The sequence below is a fragment of the Grus americana genome, chromosome 7 (genome assembly GCF_028858705.1).
Source record: "Grus americana isolate bGruAme1 chromosome 7, bGruAme1.mat, whole genome shotgun sequence".
In the NCBI taxonomy this organism is placed as follows: Eukaryota; Metazoa; Chordata; class Aves; order Gruiformes; family Gruidae; genus Grus; species Grus americana.
In genome coordinates this window covers 38,572,839-38,586,053 of record NC_072858.1, presented here as the reverse complement: position 1 = coordinate 38,586,053, position 13,215 = coordinate 38,572,839, and the positions used below count along the sequence as shown (strand labels likewise).

At 39.4% G+C, this 13,215-nt stretch overlaps 1 protein-coding gene across 6 annotated transcripts in view; it reads left to right on the top strand.

The window, feature by feature from the left end:
• PCDH15 (protocadherin related 15) overlaps positions 1–13,215 on the top strand; it is a 1,027,345-nt gene that overhangs the window by 833,575 nt on the left and 180,555 nt on the right. For all 6 annotated transcript variants that reach the window (XM_054831779.1, XM_054831776.1, XM_054831775.1 and 3 more), the window contains 2 exons: positions 9,091–9,225; positions 10,339–10,488. In XM_054831779.1, the coding sequence (XP_054687754.1) occupies positions 9,091–9,225; positions 10,339–10,488 (285 nt within the window). The remainder of the gene's footprint in view (positions 1–9,090; positions 9,226–10,338; positions 10,489–13,215) is intronic.

The window sequence follows — 13,215 nt, the reverse complement described above, 5'->3', positions numbered from 1 at the left end:
GTAACAACACCACGCCTCTAGGGCCAACATTTCTTCTGTTCTCACCAAGGCTGTTGCTGTTATGTGTTTTTTTGATAACGTTTCTTTTTCTTCTAATTAGTGTTGTCTCTCCAGTTGTTCCCTTTGTTCTTTTTTGTTTCTGTTCTTCTGTTCTCTTGTTATCTTCAGATACGTAAGGAAATCTAAGTTGTAGACATAGGTATTGTAGTAATAATTATAGCACATGCCGATACTCTTCTAATAAAGTTCTTAACTGGATAGTCTGAAAACAAATCTTCTGTTTGTGAAAGTTTCACTTTTGACGTAGGCAAATTCATTATTGTTGAGAAGCGCAAGAGGCCATATTGTCACTGAAAGATGCTTTCTGCATCACTATTTTAAAGCCCAAACTCATGTAGAGTATCTCCTTCGTAGCCATTAAAATATCTCAGCCATTTTATGGGCATTCATAAATATCAGTTGGAAGGCCAGAGGAAATGGCTGTTGGATCTGGCTTGCATAGGGGCTAGATAAAAGGTATGGAATGTGGCAGTCATCAGAAGGCATTGCTGATGATTTATATTACTTGTGAAATACTCTTGTTCAGCATTGCTTTTGTTAAAAGCAAAGCAGTTTTCTTGTTTGATCAAATTAATGGGATCTCGCAGATTGCTTACTATAGGAATAAGAAGGGTGTGCAGGTGTCAAGTATGTGTTTATATTTACAATGATACATTGTCTGATTGCGTCGTATAAAATCTTGGTGTAATGTGTGCCTGAACTCAATCGAAATCAAATCATATGAGTTAGTGTCCACAGTTCTTAAGTCCTTTTTAAGCCACTAATTTGAGAGATTTTAGTTCTGTGATCCTTACGTGTGTTAAACAAAAATATACGGGGATGTTTTTAGCCTAAGCAATTTGCTGTCTATTTTATTTTATGCACACCTTCATGAAAGTACTAGTAAAACCCTTTGGTTCAAATATGCCTTAGTGCATATTGTGTTACAGAAATCTGGAATTTAGGGCTCTATTTATGCCCACCTTATAATGCACGTGACTGCATATTAACTTTACAAAAATGCAGAGGCTATGAATCACCTGAAGAGCAGAAGACTGAAACTGAGCAAGTCTGTCTGTGAGGCCGATAGACTTACATGTTAGATAGGTACGGTCTGAAACTCAGAATAGGGGTTTTGGCAAGCTGGAGGGCTTGTTGCGAACTGTTTCTGGCCGGGTTGTTTCACTGCCAGTTTGGGCGATGGACAAAAATAAAATAGCACAAAAAAACCCCCCTCGCTGTTAATCCACAACGTTCTGCTGGTGTTTCTCTGTCTGCAAGTCCCCTGATGGCCTAGGGACTGAGATATTTGCCGTCAAGGTTTTATAGCTGTAGTGGCTTAGGAAAATCCTACTGTGCGTACAAAGCCCAGAGTGGTAAAAGAAGTCACCCAGCATGGCTGGTGAGGGAGGGGCTACATCAGTTGTCCTTGAAATAATTCAAACCAACTCTTGTAATTAAATGCAGTTCAGTGTCCTAGTTTAGACACTTAAATTTTTGTGGCAGTTCTCTGTGGCTGGTGAGGTTTTTTGGGACTCTCTCCTGTTTCCTGGTAGATGATATAGTCACACTAAAGGAATGACAGAAGGACTTTGGACTTCATTAACCTCCAGAGATTTTTCAGGTTGTAGTTAATAACGCTCTCATGAACCTTTACCTGGCAATCACACAGCTCTAACTACAAGGTGTCAAAGGCAGAGGTGATAATATAAGGTTCTTTGATATAACTACATATTACAGCATACACAAAACTGAAAATTAAGATGATTTGAGCTGTTAAATCCTGAATTTGGGCTGACTCTTTGAATGGATCATGTAACTATCAGGTTAGTATAGCACATGGTATTTGTATAGTCCCAAACTGCAAATATTTAATTTTAAAAACTTCAACATGGAAAAGTAATTTGTTCCTTTAAGAAACCCCTTCATGAGGTTTGTAATGTAACCCTGGTATTTATGTTCCCCACCAAAAGTGCTTTCTGTTACTGATTTTGTGAGTACAAGCTCAATGCCTCAGGTTTTGGAGGGTGCTCTGAAATTCATCACAAGCGGTTTGAGCATAGGGCTTCACATTTAATTGTTGTGCATTCTCTGTAGTGCATCAGCATGTTCCCATGAAGTTATCTCAATATTTGGATGTTGACCATGGCGGTTCATTAATATACTTTCATAGTGCACACACTAGAAATTTCAACACGAATATGGCCCAAATACTTGAAGTTTTTATTGCATCGCTAATAATAAAAACCCCTGTCCAATCTGCAGCAGGTATTTCAATTGGGAGCACTAATGTAACTTAAATAATCTGCATTCAAAGACGATGAAAACCAAGTTTATCATTCTTGAACAGAGGCTGCACTAGGCAGCTGATTAGAAGTTGTTAAATATTTCTATGTCTCAGTACAAATAGGCCTGGAATTTCCTATCTATAGGAAACGACCATTTAAGGACCGGCACCTTCTCTCCGGGCCCAGCTGGTAGCTCAGGGTAGGCTAGCACAGGTAATACTTAGTAACTTCTGCAGGTCTTAATGTTCCGATAGCTTTGTTGTGCGTTAGTAAATGAATGTATTCGGTACGTAGGGATTGCTGATGAGAAGTTGACATGCATCCTCTACGTGCTTGCGCATGTTAGTTTCCAATACCTACGCTGGCTAAACAGAATGTATTCAGTCTTCTAATTGACAAATCAGTGGAGATTGTATTTCATATTAAAATAACTCCCTGTCCTCAGATAAATGCATGAAGAAAGTGGTCATCTTAACTGTGTATCTTAAGAAAAAAAACCCACAACAACACTTTCTAAATGTAAGCCTTGTGGGAATTATAATAGGGTCCTGCTATAAACCTTCCAAAAATTAATTCGTAAATGTGACATTGCAAACAGACCTTTAACTAGAGCGGCACTGCCAAGTGCTGATATAATTAAGTGGTCTGTTTAAATGGCATAAATTAAATTAAGCCACATGAGTACCTTAAGAGCTGAGTAAACCAAAGCTGAGATGAGGAATTTAAACAGTGCGATCTGATTGCTGTTTACACAAGGCTTTCTGAGCCACTTGCTTTTGTACACTTTTGCTTCCATGGGAGAGTACTAATTTCTTCTACTCTGGTGGTTAGGGTTGGTGAAAAAGCTACACAGTAGCTGTCTTACTGCCTTGTATGCCCAGTCTTGTTGAATTGCTCTTAAACAAACAAACAAAAAATCCCAGCCACCAGGATTTAACTTCCAAGTTGAAAGCAGCTAATCAGCATTCATATCCATTACATACTACTCACCTGCCGAGGTGTTTACCAATACCGCGTGCAGTGTCTTGATGAATAAACTCGGAGCGTAAGGTAATTTGTGCGTTGCTCATTAGAACATAGAATTGATGTTGTGTTCATAAGGTGTGCCAGCATGCCTTCAAAAGCACTTAACGTGTCCCAGCACGCATTCAGAAAAGCACCTGTGCAGTAACCAGCATCCCTGAGCAGTAGGATATGATGCAGGTCAGTTATTACCATAGGTTCCTCTCCAGATCCGATCCTTTCCTTGTTTAAAGCCTCCATTGTCTATGAAGTTGAAGTCAAACTAAGGAGATGGTTGCTCAACATCCATGCTTCCAGAGAACTTGTGGGAAATTTTAAAGAATGATTATTTTCCATAAAGGCATCTCAGCAGCAACCCAAGAGGACAGAGCAAATAATGGATAAAATAACTTTTAAATGTAACTACGAATGCATGTTATAGATGATGTACCCAAATGAGAAAAAATGATGGATTTTTTTTTTTTAACCAGGAGTACTGAAGCATTTTAAATACTGAAGCAGTTTTCTCTAATATTTGCCTGATGGCTTGTATCTTTCACTGAAGTTGTTTGAATTTGTTTTGCAGCCAGTATTCTCTCAAGACGAGAGCTCTCATAATACTGCTGTCCCTGTATAGCACTTCTGTGACACTCTAATAGTCACATTACAAAATAATAATTCAGGAAATATTCTTCCCACATGTAACAGCCTATTAATATCATTATCAAAACAAACAAAGGGGGAAGGCAAAGCAAAAGGGCTGCTTCTCTTTAGGATTTACAAAGATAGGGTTTTTTTCTTTTCTGAATTTTTCCACTTAAAAAGGAAAAATAAAAATCTATCATCTAAGGTTTTCTGCTCTCTAAAGCTATTCTTTCTGGGTTCCTTGGAGTCCTCAAGGAATTAGTTTGTTGTATATCTGCCCTGGTTTAAGCAAATGCTATTGCTAATTAGTGGAAGTGCTGAAGATGCTGACAATTGTTTCTTGCCCTCTCTCCCAGGAGTGGCTCACTTGTATGAGGAGCAGAAGATGACTTTTTCAAAATTTTTCTGTCGGCTTTTCATTCAGGGTGGGGCATGGCCCTTTGCACCTTGACTGGAAAAAGGCTAAAAAGTGTTGCAGGACTTGTTAGTGTCTGGCTTTTATAGTCATGCTTGTGCCTCAGCTCTTGCTTCAGGCAGGGACTGGAGAGGTCTTGGTGGTGACTGAAAGAACACAGAATAAGGCACTGCTCAGCATCCATCCTGCTTCACTCATTAGTCTTTTAGCATCTTTTCCTCCAAAGTGGAGATGACATAAATGGTGAAGAGCTTTATGACTATTATTGAAACCAACTCACTTTAAAGCAAACAATGTTTAAGGAGAAAAAAAATTATTCATAGGGTGTCCTGGGCAAAGTCTTCTCAAACTGGCTTACCTCCCCTAGTTTTTCAGTTGCTTAGAATTTAGATGTGAATTGTTCTCCTCCTGTGGTTGTGTTGATCTAAGCGGTTTTACAACTAAAGCTGAGGCTGTGCTTCAGGTTGTTTTTCTGGTATCTAATGGTAATGGTAAAGATGCAGGAAGTTCACTCCAGGTGCTGTCTGCCTTGTCTATTCCATCCATGCTATTGTGAACCTGGAGGACCATCTCATCAGGCCCTGCAGGACTCATCTCACACAAGTTAGAGAGAAGCAATGAGGTCAGTGCCAACACAGTCTGATTGCAATCCCCTTGTCAGTGGGACTGAGAATCTTGCTTGCTTTGCCACTGCAAGACTCTGAATCTCAGATTTTTTTTTTTTTTTTTTTCAATGAAAGACATGAGTGGAAAAGATTTTCTACTTTCACCCAGAAATGAGGAGGACAAATGCTGAAAACATCTTTTCAACAAAACAACTCTCTTCCGTGAATGTTTCAGCACTGATCGTCCTCCACATGAAGAATGTTGGAAAACCAAGATGTGGCATTAAATTATCTTTGTTATCGCTGCAGCTTTTTGGAGACAAACCTGTGCTAGCAATCAGGGAGCCTAAGCAGTGCTGATACCCTTGGAGCTTGTTCTGGCTACCCTGAGGAATTTAACAGTCAAATATATTGCCTCTAAAAAGTCTTTGGGGATGTGGAAACACATAGTGAATATGTATCGTCTGCTCATTCTTGACAATATAATGTAATTTTGGTGTAAGCTGAGTAAATTGTAGAAACCTGTTTGCTTTAGGAAGAGCTTGTGGGAGGACAGGAGCAGCAGAAATGTAACATTAACATCCACGCAGGCTTTCAAGTTTTCAGGAACTTCTCCAGAGATTTTTCAAGCGGAACAAATTCAAACCCAGGCTTTGTTTATTAAGAGAGCACTGGAGCACTTTGTGCGTCTCATTTTATTGTATTTTTGTCTGTAACCATTTTTTCCCAGCTGTACTTACTGCTTTTATGATGTCCATCACTATCAAGGTTGTGTTTCTTTACTTGTATTCATTTTGTATCGTGTGTTTTAATTTGTAGCTTGCACCAGGTGCCATTCCTGTAGGTATTGGGTATTATGTTTGCAAAATTACTTTTTGGTTGAATTGTGTGATTGATTTATGTATTTTTCCTGTCCTCCTTCATTTTTTTTCCACCCTGTCAGTGTGTGTTTGAGTCTGGGACTGTCACTTGTTTTTTGAAGCCTGCAAAGAGCCCTTTAAAGACATTTCACCAAATTAATTTAGGGCATAAATTTTTTGGTTATGTTGTGATTGCTTTATGTTCATTAAATAATTATATGTCTTTATAGAAATCTTGAGTATTATAAAAAGTATTTTTTTAATTTAAAAAGGACCTAGTGGTCAGTTTGAAGTATGTAAACCAAATCAGGTTTGATCTGTGTGCTTGAAATGGCCCTTGCAGGTTGCATGTGTGCTCTTTTGTGTGGATTCTGATAGTTTTCTTCACTTAAAATTATATGCTAAACAATTTATCAGAGACATGCTAGTCTACATGACCCAGTCATGTAGTCAGAAATCACAATATTTAAATTCAGGCCTCAAAATAAAATAATAGTTTAAAAAAATCAAAGTATTGGCAATAGAGCTGGCAACATAGAAGGATTGCTTCCCACAATGGTGTTCTCTCCCAGTATCTGCCCCATAAAATGTTCACAGTTGAGTCAAGCAGACTTTCTTTCAGCATAAAATGTGATAAAAGTGTAAAAGCATAACAATGCCAAGATTAAGGAAATAAATTGCTTTGTACGTCCGACATACATGGAAGGCAGTAGAAATAGGCATTGATTGCAGTAAAGGCGATTTAACTTACACGTTAGGATAAAATTTCTAATACAAGACTAGCTAAGGAATAGGATAGATTACTTTAGGAGCATGGGGGATCTCTATCATTGGTTTTTCTCAAGAACAAATTAGGGAAAAAATACTGTTTATTAGTGTTCAAAATGGCATGACAAGCAAGAACTGTAACAACTAACCAGGGTTTTTGTAAATTAAATTTCTGACCGACTTTGTAGTGTCTACAAAGTGAACAATTATTGGCAATTACCTTCTGTAATTTTTCACAGAAAAAAGAGATTGCTGTTTGCATTGCTAGCTGTAAAATGAATTTTAACTCTACTGAAAGCTGGCATAGTTGCAGCAGAGCTTTAGGCAATAGGAAACCGCTCATTTGGAACACTTTGATATTTCTTTCACGTAGCTTTCAGCAACTGCAATGGTTTCTCATTTAAATAGTATAATCTTAGCCTTCCAAACCGTGTGCTTTAGAGTATTTTGGATTGCTAAAATAAGTTTCTCTTTCTCCTTCTGTTGTGCTAATCTGTCCTCGTAGTTCGTTAGGACACTTAGCGCATGTTAGAATTAGCTCACGTGTTCCTGCCTGCTACACTGCAGAGACAGGTGAACTTCCCAGTGGTCGGGTTTCTTTCTTTAATTACATGGGAATGACAATAATGACAGGGCAGGAGTTAGCCTTCTAGAAATGTTTTGGATTCAAGTTGAGAAAATATTCAGGGCAGAACAACATCATGCTACTTTTTGGATAATTTTTTGAATTTGGCTATTTCTGACTCTGGGGTGTCCTACTCTGTATGGGGTGGGTTCTGTACAATTGGGTTGGAAAGCAGTCAGTAAAAATTCTTCTCAAGTTGTGCCTTGTGCAGCCACTGGATTTTCTGTTATGTTTTATTCATGGATTCCTCATCTCCACAATATTTGGCGCAGTTCAGGACAGTTTTTAAAGGACTCATGTCCCAGCCTTTTGTGTTTTGCCTGATCACGTTTGCATTCCTCTTTTGTAACCTTGCCTCATGTAACAGAAATAAACTAAATAACTAATGACCAAGAGTAGCACGTTAAGTTGGGTTAAATTAATCAGATTACATACAAGGACATAGAAATGTTTGTTGGAATACTGGAGGCAGTAAAAGATAATGTAATTTATTTTAAAATTTAACTGTAATATAGAGTGACCCTTGAAGTCTAACCACTTTAATAACTTAATAGCATCTTTAAAGAGATGGGGGAAGACATTGAGATACTTCATCCTGGTCACGAATCACGTTTCTGTCATTTTAACAACACAGACATCCCAGAAAAGTACCTTAATTTGTGGGGGTTTTCAGAACTGCCAGGGCACATGGAGCTTAAGCACCCTTTTCTCCTGCTCTGCGCTGGCATCCAGCAGACCGCAGGGTAAAGACTTAAGGGTAGGAGGTCCATTCTGCAGCTTTGTATCCATCTGGTTAAGTTCACACTGGAAGGAACTGGCTTGAGGTTCTGGGCTTTAATTCATCTGCTCTCTTCCCTGTGAATACAGGAATAACTTCTGATTCTGTCTGTGGCTGAAGCATTCCTCCTCCTTTCTGTTAGCTGAGATTCTGTTTGCTCCCAAATGAATTTCAGTCTTTTTCCCCAGGGAACATTTCATTGCTCTTCCCCATACTCTTACAATCTGCCAACCATGCTAGGAGAGAGGATGGAACTCGAAGGCTGAGTTCCAGAGTGGTAGCTCAGGGTATCTCACCAGGTGTTGCCCTCTCGTTACGTTGTCGCAATGTTTTGCATGCAGCGTTGGAACGCAGCACCAGTCTTGGTCCTGAAATCTGTGATCCCAGCAGCCTGCCTAGGGAAGCCATGAGTAACAGATTTACAGTGCCTTGACTTGCCTTTTTGTTTTTTCCTCTCCTCTTTACCTTAAAATGTTACTTCCTATTGAAAATTGTACCACGGTTGCTGTACTATGGTTTTCACCTGATCAACTGAGAGATTTGTAATTCCGCATCAATATATTTTGATTCTTTTTGCAACAGAATCTCTGAACAGCGTCTATTTAGTGATACCCTTCAATCCATATTAATTTTTTCATTGCATCCACCCAACTGTTTTATCTTGATTAATGGAGCAATAAGTTTTGGTTTTAATATGGTTGAAGACAAATGCTTGAATCTGGATTCTTATATTGGTAACTTATATTTGGCTTAAGAATTATTGTTCTACAGAAAAAAAAGCATCATTTAAAACTAGCAGATACAGGTATTTGTTTACCCCTGGGTTTACTTACTTTATAAGTTAAAGTGTATTTTTAATACATTTCTCATCAAGAAGATTAGATTTTTTAGATTAGCAGTGTTATTTTTACGTGTGTGGGGGGTTTTTTTACTGTTTTGTAGATTCACTTAGTATTTTTACTTTTTGCTTATTTAGGTTTCAACTAAAACAAGCAGTTACATTAAGTAATTGGAAACTTAATGTATATTTATAATAATATGCTTTTCTTAAAATATTGTTTAAAGACCAAGGATCCCCAGCTCCATCTCTTCCTGAACGATTACAATACGTTTTTCACTGTGACTCAGAGTGGCATCACTCGCTACCTCACCCTGCTGCAGCCTGTCGACAGAGAAGTCCAGCAGCTTTACACCTTCTCGGTAAGTTAAATGCAGGTGAAGACACATCAGGCATTGTTCTGAGTAAGTGTTGAAAGATCATTAGTTTTAGTAAGTGTTGAAAAATCAGCATTATAGATCATGAAAATGGCACAGAAGAAGAAAAACAGTGAAGGATGAGCAGCAGCAGTATCAGGGGGCAGTTGATAATTGGGGTAGCGTGCTCTTCCAAAATTCATGTGTTTAGGTTGATAGCAACCATTTAGATCCCCCTACCAGCATCATCTCCATGGTCCCAGGCTTGTGTCCTGCTCCTCACCTCCCTCCCATGACACAGCCTGACTCTTTGAGGCCACTGCTGCCTGTTCTTGGCCCTAGAGCTAGGAACACAACACCTGTAATGGCCTCTCCGCTTTATTGTTGTACAAAATAAAAATGTATGCTAACATAAACCACACTCAGCAGTATTGTGAAAAAGAAAAGGAAAAAAACCCAAAATTAAATGGGCTTGAATAGTGTCTCAGGCATTTCCCAGTCTGTGAGTAAGCAACAGCCCTAAAGCAGTTTGCAAATGTGCTGCAGGGAAACCCTGTTCCTCTGCAGGGGTTCCCCATCAATGCTTCCGTATTTCTGTCCACTTAGCATTTGAAAGAAGAGCTCATATTTCCTCTGTGCAGTATGAAGGTCTCTAGCTCTTTAAGTCCCACCTTAAAATGCTGTCTTTGAGGTTTAAAGTATAGCAGCTCCAGGTGAGACTTGCCATGTCCAACTGGTGAGAGCTGTGGCCAGGCCCTGCTCCCTGAGGGTGTCCAGCATAGCCGGGGACAGGCTCTGCCCTTCCAGCCATGGACTGCAGCTCAGATCCCAGCCTGGGACTGGCCCCAGCCCCGGGAAACAGTTATTCCCTCTCATTTCTCCTCCTAACCGGACACAGTATGTTTTAAAGGTGCTCTTTCGTTTTGCTTTTGCCCTGAGTCTTGCATGCTGCAGGCTCAAGCTCAGCTGCGGCCTCCTGTAATTTACTCATAAGTGTAATCGTAAATGAAAAATGAAATGCGGATTTTTACTTGTCATACTGTATTTTCTTATAGTTAGAATTGTTTTAAGAATACACCATTAAAATATGTTCCTGTTCTGCTTTTTCCCCTGCCGAAGATGACAGCTTCTGATGGCGTACAGGAGAGTGCCCCAGTGACAGTCAATATCCTGGTGATTGATGCAAATGATAATTCCCCAACCTTCTCCAATATATCATACAATGTCAAGATTTATACAGATATGAGGCCTGGGGAGGGCGTTATAAAGGTAATTTCAGATCTTTTTATTAGCTTTTTTAACTCTTTGTCAGCAGTAGATGGTCTTGTTAGCAGAAATTGGAAATGCACTGAAAACAGCTAGAAATTAAGTTTGTGTATCTCCATCCACTTCATTAGTGACATAGCTATTAAAAAGTTGCTAATACTAAATGACAGGCCTGTCTTAGATGTATAGCAGTGGTTCGGCTGTTTCATCTGAAGTTTTACAAAACCTGTTCATCTGAAAAATCTCAAAAGAAAAAAATACTCTCCTGTATTAGCAGGATATCGAAATAAAACATTTTGAGAGAACAGGTAAAACAGTTCAGTAGAACATAACCAGAAATGTTTTACCATGTCATAAAACCTTCTGGTTTTTACAGAAGCCTAAGTCATTGGTTTGTAGAGCAAATGAGCAGTGAAAAATGTGTTGAACGCTGGCCCAGAGAGAGAGAAGCGGTTTTAATTAAAGTTTGCAAGTGCTGATTTACGTTTCAGTGCAGACTGGAGGTGAATACTGGTTGTGCTGAAGTTAATGGAAAAAGGCTTTTTTCGGTGGTAATTCTTCTAACATCTCAGCCCTGGTCCTGAGTGCTTCCAGTCTAGATGGATGAGAAGACAAGATGCCGTTAAGTGGAGGTCGGCATTCAAGGATGGTAGAAGGCAGGAGTAGTATTGGAAAAATAAATAAATTTATCAGCTGACTTAATAAAATACCATTTTCTGAAGTATAATCAGCAGCAGTGATTTAACAGGAGTGAGTTCTGTGTCTGTTTTGGCATATGCCCTGCTTGAGCTGTATTGACTTGCTGCATTTGCTATCTTTGCATCTTCGTTAATGTTATTCTTGTCTTTTCATCAGTCTGGGCTACAAGTGCTTAAAAGCATCAGTGAGAGCCATGGGGACATTTTCAGCAAGATTTGAGGGAAAGATAAAAGTTTTAAACATAATTAAGTTCCTTCAAGCTTTGCACAAGGCTGTGAGGGGGGAGGAAAAAAAAAAAGAGACCAAATACTGTTGCCCTGAATGAGCAAAAGGGAGGTAGAGCTCAGGAGCTGTATTTGCAACATCTCATAAACTCCTAACTCAATGTATAAAACGTGGATTTTGTGAGTACAATACATTCACTTGGTATTTAAGGTACATACATACAGTGCTGAAAACACTGAAATGAAGTGGAATGTTTTTCATAAAGCATAAGCACTCTAGTCCAAAAAGAAATCTTCAGAGTTATCACATGGCCTTTGTTGTGCGGGTCAAGAGGCAAAGCAGTGTGTTACGGACTTAAAGTATCTGAATATCTCAATGGTTTTTCCTCTTAAAGGTGCATGTGCCAGGAAGCATGAGGCAGATGATGTTGTTAAATGAGATTGCAGCATGTGTGAAAAGGATGGTTTCAGTACCCAAGGTTGGCCTTAAGGATGCTCCGTGCTGCCTGAGTTGGGTTTCTGATACATGGGATGAAGTAGAGCAGCTATTGTGTTTTTCTAAACCAGCTGCAATGCCTGAGCACTTAGGTGTTCAAAGGGAATGTGCTGTTCCAAGGCTTTGTACCTTTTGGTATTTCAACTGCAAGTATTTTCAGGTCCTGGAGGCGTGCAAAGAGCAGGAGTACAAATTCCTTAGTAAATTGTTCCTTCTAGGAGAAAGCAAGAAGAGAGCTCTGTAAGGCCATCTGCATTAGCCTGTGCCACCAGAATTAGCTTAGCAGAGACACAAATTACTTGTTTGTCAGCAGGTTCAGTCTGAGAGACTGTTACGCTCCTGCTCCGCCACTGCCCGTTGCAGCAGTTACCTTTTGCCCTCCCACACTGACACTGTGTAACTGCTTGTGTAAAGAGCATGATCAGGTCAGTGAAATTATGCAGATTAGTAACACTGCAAGGACAAAAAAACCGTAAGGGCAGAAATGGTGAGAAGCAAAGTTTAGATGCAAATATTGTGCAGAGTGTTTGAACTTAGCTAATGCCTGAAGTAGATTGGGAACAAGTCCCTTTTCTAGAATGACATTGTGAACTTGGAAATGAGTAGCGGGGAAGTCAGGCTTTAAACTTGCTTTTGCTAAAAATTAAAATTATCTTGGAAAACGTAAAAGTTCTGCAAGTGAGCTTTTTCTCCTCCTCCACACTTCTGTCTGCAAGGTCAGCCCATGGTTACTTTTAGACTATTTGAGTTTATAATGTGGTGAGAGAGATGGAGGGTAGACAATTCTGGCTGTTTTGGGATAGGGGTTGTTTTTCAACTAATCTTAGGCTGCCAGATGATCAGAGTTTATAAACAAAGTGACATTAAAAAAAAAGCTAAGAGTCATCTTAAGATTTCTGCATACTGAGATAGTGCCAGTAACAATGATTTTGGGCTGCTGGGGTATTTGGGAAGCCGCTCACCTTGTTATTTTACCTGGGCTGCAGGCACCGAGTCCTTCATTTGGTGTTACAGGAGTGCGAGAGAGGGGATTTGTCTTGGGGAGTTACGAGTAGCCACTGAGTCTGTGGTGCCAAGAATGCCCGTGGGTTTCCTTAGGCCAGGAAGGTGGATATGTGCTGCCTGATCACTCTTTGCTTCTGCTTTATAAATACCTTCTGAAATGGAAAACAGGCTTCATGGTTTTTTGGTTTTTTTAACTGCTAATACAATGATTTTGAAGATATACTTAACTTGTTCTCTGTACGTTGAACAAACTCATCTTGTAACCCTATCTCATCATTGGTTTAAGAATCATTTGAGATTCTCTGC